This window comes from Otolemur garnettii, unplaced genomic scaffold (assembly GCF_000181295.1).
Source record: "Otolemur garnettii isolate 467f Iridium unplaced genomic scaffold, OtoGar3 scaffold00027, whole genome shotgun sequence".
NCBI classification, from domain to species: domain Eukaryota; kingdom Metazoa; phylum Chordata; class Mammalia; order Primates; family Galagidae; genus Otolemur; species Otolemur garnettii.
In genome coordinates, this window is record NW_003852422.1 from 13,540,334 (window position 1) to 13,547,256 (window position 6,923).

The following is a 6,923-nucleotide window of genomic DNA, read 5'->3' on the forward strand; positions in this document are numbered from 1 at the left end:
CACAGCTCACAGCAACCTCCAACTCTTGGGCTTAAGCAATTCTCTTGCCTCAGCCTCCCAAGTAGCTGGGACTACAGGTGCCTGCCACAATGCCTGGCTGTTTTTTTGTTGCAGCTGTCATTGTTGTTTAGTAGGCCTGGGCTGGGTTTGAACCTGCCAGCCTTAGTGTATGTGGCTGGTGCACTAATCACTGAGCATGGGCACTGAGCCAGATTTTTAAAACAATAACTTTTAAAAACATGTAATAAAAATAAATATGTACTTCATCATATTTAGGAAATATTTTAATAAAGAAAGAAAGCCATCCATTGTCCTAGCCTTCCCATTTTCTTTAAAGAAAATGCTATGCATCCACTGATGAGCAAAGCAAAGCAAATATGTGGCAAATGTGGCATATTTGTAAACTGTGGCAGATGCTGTAAATGAATTATAGTGTTGATTCCTATGAGCTTCAAAACCAAAACCACACAGCCATCCCCAAGTGACTTAAGTGGACATACTTGTCATCCCTACTGCATATTATAATGTATCTGAATCATAGATTTGGAATACTATATTACTCGAAATTTTATAATGGGGTAAGAGAGGTTCATTCTGAAAAAATTACCTGTTGATACTTGTCTGGATCATCAATGTATCCCATAATGATACCAAGGCTTTTGATCACAGCTTCTCTTACCAAATCTGCCTTATCTTCCATTAACATTTGTTGCAACATTGAAAGAACCAAGGAGCTACGGATTTCTTTCTGAAAATAAACGTGTTTTTACTATTTATTTACACTAAAACAAGTATAGAAAATAATAATGCCAGATAAAACTAACACTAATGTTTTGTTATATTTGCTTTAAGTTTTTACTGTTCAACCACATAAAACATAACACAGATAGAGCCAAAATATTGCCCTTGCCTTTATCCCTTCCTTTCTGAATTCAGTATTAATCATCTCTCAGTATGTTCTTATAACTTTACTAAATATGTACTCATCTCTTAAATCCTACATACTAACAGGCACTTTTGGAAAATTAACAAAGTCAACACTTTGCTACAAATAAACAATGATTCTTCTATCAGTAACTGTTCAACTCAGAATGCTCAGAGGTATAACAGCAAGAGGGATTACAAACATTCTAGCAATTAAAATATTTGCCTGGGGTACCATGAGGAAACTTTATAAAATCCTGACATTTTTATTTGTTCTAGCAGTGAGAAAAAAATTCAAAGAGGATAATGAAAGAGTGAACTTTACATATACTTTAAAAATTACACTATTTTATTATGCTAATATTTAATGTAATGCCCACCACTGCTATGACTTGACTTTATACAGAATTTTTTCCAGTTATAATAAAGAATGTTTTAACTTAATTATTAGCTGAGGCTAGAATAAAAATCCAAGTCCCTTCTATCCCACTTTGTACTATTACCACAATTTCACAAAATTTATAAAAATTTTTAAACCTAAACTTGTTTAGGTCCCTTTTACATACATAAAAATAAAGGTAAAAGATGTAATTATTATAACAAATGTCCAGTACAGTTTGCTATGTAAAGTTTAATAGATATTTTCAAAGTGCCTGGTTTTCATTTTGACTTTTAGAAATAAAAACACATGCAAGTTTAGTGAATTTTAAATACATCTTGGTACAGCTGTGTTTTACCTGTTAGGCTAAAAACTGTCCTAAAAATGCTATAAATACCTTTATTCTTGGTTGATACTAGCACAAAGCAATAACAGAGGTAATAAACTTCAGGTGGTAATTTACTTCACATTGATCTAGGCTGAGGTAACTGTAGTAACTAGAGGACTTAGTCTAACCACACTGAGAAATTGCTGATGAGTTGAGGTCTTGCTGCTACTAGTTACCCGTGGGGTAGAAAGCAAGTACAGAAACATTTTTCTATTATCAATACTACTTAGCATTCTAGGAGTAGACTACAATATCTTACTTATCCTTTGAGAGCAAGCAATGCTCATCCGTCTTGATGCTTAAACTCACCCATATTAATATATCTACATGATTAATCATAACAATCAGATATGTTTTCTCTCATTAGACAGAAAATCATTTAAAAATTTCATCATGCCTAGTTCCTGGTGAAGGTATGGGAAAATAAGACCTCCAATATACTGTTAATAAGAGGATAAATCCATGCTATTTTGGTTGGATGATTAAGCACTGCCAAAATAAAAAACAAATGCTAAAAGCAGTGAGATACAGAGGTGTTGATAGTAGGAGATATTTAAAAAGTGAACAGATACCCACACAAGAAACTGTCAATAGGGTTTACACGGCCAGGTGCAGTAGCTCACGCCTATAATCCCAGCACTTTGGGAGGCCAAGGTGGGAGGATCGCTTGAGGCCAGGAATTCAAGACCAGCCTGGGCAACATAGCGAAACCTCATCTCTACAAAAAATGAAAAATAAAAAAAATTAGCCAGGTATGGTGGTGCATGCCTGTAGTCCCAGCTACTCAAGAGGCTGAGGTAGGAGGCTCACTTAAGCCTAGGAGTTTTGAGCTATAGTGAGCTATGATCATGACACTGCACTCCTGTCAGTGTGATAGAGTGAGATCTCATTTCTAAAAAAAGAAAAATAAATAAATAAAAGTAAAATATAGTGCTTACATTCAGGTACTGAGAGTGGGATATAAAACATTGCATACAGTACAATTAATGCTGGGTAAAACCTTTTTAAAGGATATTTTTTCTCCTCAAAGTATTAATTAAAACCTATTGATAGTGGATACCCTTGGAGATAGTGACTAGGAGCAAGAGAAGAAGTCTTTGATTTTTCTTTTATTCTTCTCATATTATATGAACATTTATTTTTAACAAAATAAAAATAAATACTTATTCTAACTGGGCCTGAGACTATAAACTATTTGTTACATTTTTCTTTTGAATTAAAGAACCCATTGTAAATCTCTGAGTAGATTGGGTTACTACTGGTTACTCTTCATTAAGGAATACAATGTTAACAGTAAATGGAACTAAATAGCCCAGGCTCTCCTGTACAATTAATAGCTTTCTTTAAGAACTACCTTACAAAAATGACCTTTTAAGACATGGGTCAGCAAACTTACTATAAAGGGCCAGATGGTTTATACCCTGCTTTGGTGCCCTTAAAGATCTATGTTACAACTACTCACCTCTGTCAATATAATACAAAATCAGCCTTAGACAATACATGGTTGTGGCTGTGTTCCAATTAACTTTATTTATAAAAACAGGCTGTGAGCTAGATTTAGTATTTCAAAGCATTCAGAACCCCTGATATAGTTTAATTTAAAGTTCTGCTTTAAATTACTAATTGTTTAAATTAAATTAATTGTGATGCCACATTATTTTCTCTATCCATTCTAAGTCTCAGACCTACGGGGAAGATTCCTATAAGGCAGTGGTTCTCAACCTTCCTAATGCTGCAACTCTTTCATACAACGTTGTGCTGGGGTCAGCACAATAAGAGGAACTGTATGAAAGGGTTGCGGCATTAGGAAGGCTGAGAACCACTGCTATAAGGGCATAACAGCCAGTGATTATTCATCTTTCTGGTGGCAGAAATCCTTTATTAAATTAAAATTAGTGAGTACCTCAAATAGCTTTTGTTTGAGAGGGTAATATTTATTGACAATTATCATACTATAAGTTAAAACTGAGAAATTTAAAAATATTAAATGTTAGCATTTTTATGAAAAAAATATGAAACAAACAAACAAAAAGTCAATGAGAGGAATGGTATTCAATTACATTTTGTTCCAGATCTCTTTCATGTCTGACTTAAAAGAAGACAGGCAATTTTCTTACCTGCTTTGCATTCAATTTATCCTGATATATTGTTTTGGTTGAAGTATTTAAAAGTTCATCTGGCCTATAAAGAATATAAAAAAGCCAGGTACTATATTTTGCTGTGCATAATGTTCTCCTGTGTATAATGCACACCTACATTTGGGCCCTGAAGAAAATAATTGGCTCTTGGCCAGAAGAGACATGTCTAGAGAGGGCTAAAGCTCCCCTGATAAACTCCCAGATTGTACTACCTTCCTGCAGCTGTCAATTGTGTTAAGGCTGCCTCTTCCCTCTTTGTCACATGAGGGGCTGCAGCCAAAATGACCACGTGAATGGCTGACAAGGTAAGAGCTTCTGACTCTGCTTGGCCTGCAGACAGCCGGGTGGCTTCTTGGGGACTGTAAGGGGATCCTGGTCCCCTCCATGCAGTTGGGCCATGGACCTTGTCCCTCACAATGGTGGCCCACATTCTTAGCGCCACTCCTGCCCTCTCCCCTGATCAAGGCTCTTCGTGGAGGCCACTCCACCCTATTCCCACTAGATTCCAGACCTTCTGACTAGACCCATGAGAATCTGAGGATATCAGGTATGAGGGTGTAGTGGGCCTGGGAGGCCTGCTGGACTTCCCTGCTGCCAAGCTGCACTACCCATGTATAGCACACATCTTTATTTTTCTTAAGAAATTTGAACAAAAAAGTATCCATTTTGTCATTATACATGGCAAAATATGGTAACTGGAAGGGTAGAGGAGTATTTCAATGGTCTTTTCAGATAAAAAAAGCCTTTTTAATTTTATACCGAAATTAGACAAATGGTAATTTTTTAAAAGGTTAGTTGGAGTTTGAAATCTGAAACTATGATATGGTTTAATGATAAACTTTTAAAACTTTGGTTGATAGACTGAATTCTACTGGTATATCTTGGACTTTGAACACCTCTATTTTAGTCCATGTGTTGGTCATTATAGACCTTCTTTAGTATTGATACATTTCATTAAAAATCATAAAAAAAATCCACTGATCTCATCAAAAAAGTCTTTATATACTTAGAGGCTATATAAGTTCCCCTTATATTTGGGGATATAAGTTTCCCCAAATTCTAGTTCTCACTTATAAAAGCTCTAATTTTACTGTTGTGAACAAATGCTGTCTACTTGTTTTCCTTAAAGTGACAGGTTTACTTCATCCAATTTCATGAAAATGATTGCCACGTATCCCTGTCTGAACAACCATAATTAGTTTGACTATCAGTGGTTGGTCAAATAACATTGGTGGTTCCATGAAATAAAGCAGCCAGTTCAGCTCACAACTCAAACAACCATATGAATACTTTTCTTACAAATAGCTATCAAACTACGGCGTGCAGCAAAAGGGTTTTAAATGAGTACTTTATATTTTGTCTTACAGATTAAAAAGACACATGCTTATGATTTAGTAAAATTAATAATTTTACTGACTCAGCAAGCTTCTTTTTAAGTGAAATTGGCTTTTTTGGTGAATGCATGTTAGTGAAAGATACAATCATTATTAGTCCATTTGGGTGTCACTGCCCTGATTAGTGCTAATACACCAACCAGCACTTTTGTCTATCACTGCTTTTGCATCGACAGTTCAAATATCAACACAGTGAAAAAGATAAAAATATGTCTCATGAAAGTAGTTTTCACCTCATGGACTCTTTTGAAAGGACCCCAAGAAACTCCCCTCCCCAATACCCCTCGGTTCTTAGGTCTCTCAGAACTGCTGATATAGTTTAATATATTTATACTCTTGCAAATTTAGTGGTAATATACCTATCTGTCTGCAATGCCATGTTGTACTAATGTGAGTTTTCCTTTTTGAGCTCATCTTATTCCTTTATTAAAACACCATGCCTAGGAGAATTGGATTAAAATATCTACGACACATGAAAAAAGATTTCTCTGTTATAACAAAGGAAAAAAGTGGCAATTCTTACAGGAAGATAAGGTGCCAAGGCTCCACAGGATTCTGCCACAAGCAGTCTTCTTTCTGGGTATTTGTGATTAATCTAGAGTAAAAAATAAATAAATCAAGCCTATATAACATACTCTCCCTTCTTCCAACAGAGAATTAGTCTTTACCACAAATCCTGTTAAGAATGCAATAAAGCTTCTTCCTTTTCCACTCTGGGAATCCCTGTGTGACTATATCTGGATCAGGAATAAGGGAATCAGGGACAGCCTAAAACATGAAGACAAATGGGTCATCTGTTAAAGAAAAAAGGGAAAACCAAAGATGAAAATTTGGCAAGGTGCCTAGAGATCACGGGTTTGTGTAAAATCAGGCTTTCCTTGGGACGTCAAGAGAAATCAGGACTTTTCCCTAGTAATATTAGTATGTGTTTAAATTTGGAAAACTCAGCTTCTGGATCTTATAGGTATGGTCATAATATGTGCTGGTGTTTTTTATTTTTAATCTAAGGAATTAGGAAGTTAATCAATGATTTAGGCAGAGCTCTTACTAGAAATTTGATTTTATTTTTAAAGTAAGTAGACTTCAATCCATTCCTCTGTTTGCATTTGCAAAATGACAGGGTTTTGCTATTGTGATAACTGCACTGAACCATAACAAAAATAACAAAAAAAATGACACATACTGGGTTTTGTTCCCATATGTCTTCTTCATAGAATATAAATCTTTCATTGACTGGAAAAGAAGTATATCTGTTCTCATATTCCCATATGAAAAGGTGACATAATTCATAAATGTATTGGATGCCTAAAATTAAGAAAAAAAATTATATAATAATCTACTGGGCACCAAACTAGAGGTAGGTGGCTAGATAGATCCTTGATATCAATACTTATTCATTCACCTTACAGAACTGGTAGTAGAGATGTTTTTAACTGACATCTCTGAATTAAATTTGATCCAGTTGTGGTTACCTCAAAAGCAGAATGGGCTAAGTGTCAAAGTATGCTGTACATAAATTTTCATTTGCTTTTCTTTAGTCTAGTTCAATAAGTCTAAAAATTAAATGTACATATGGAAATCAATTGCATTTCTATTTATTAAGAAAACAATTCCAGAGGCCATGGCGGGTGGATTGCCTGAGCTCAAGAGTTTGAGACCAGCCTGAGGAACAGTGAAATCCTATCTCTTAGAAAGAAAAA

General features: G+C 35.1%; 1 protein-coding gene across 1 annotated transcript in view; it reads right to left on the minus strand.

Annotated features, from left to right (window-relative positions):
• KIAA1468 (KIAA1468 ortholog) overlaps positions 1–6,923 on the minus strand; it is a 122,459-nt gene that overhangs the window by 50,584 nt on the left and 64,952 nt on the right. Inside the window, exons 12-13 of the mRNA XM_023512362.1 lie at positions 5,747–5,818; positions 608–748 (exon numbers count right to left, since the gene is read on the minus strand). Coding sequence (XP_023368130.1) covers positions 608–748; positions 5,747–5,818 — 213 coding nt within the window. The remainder of the gene's footprint in view (positions 1–607; positions 749–5,746; positions 5,819–6,923) is intronic.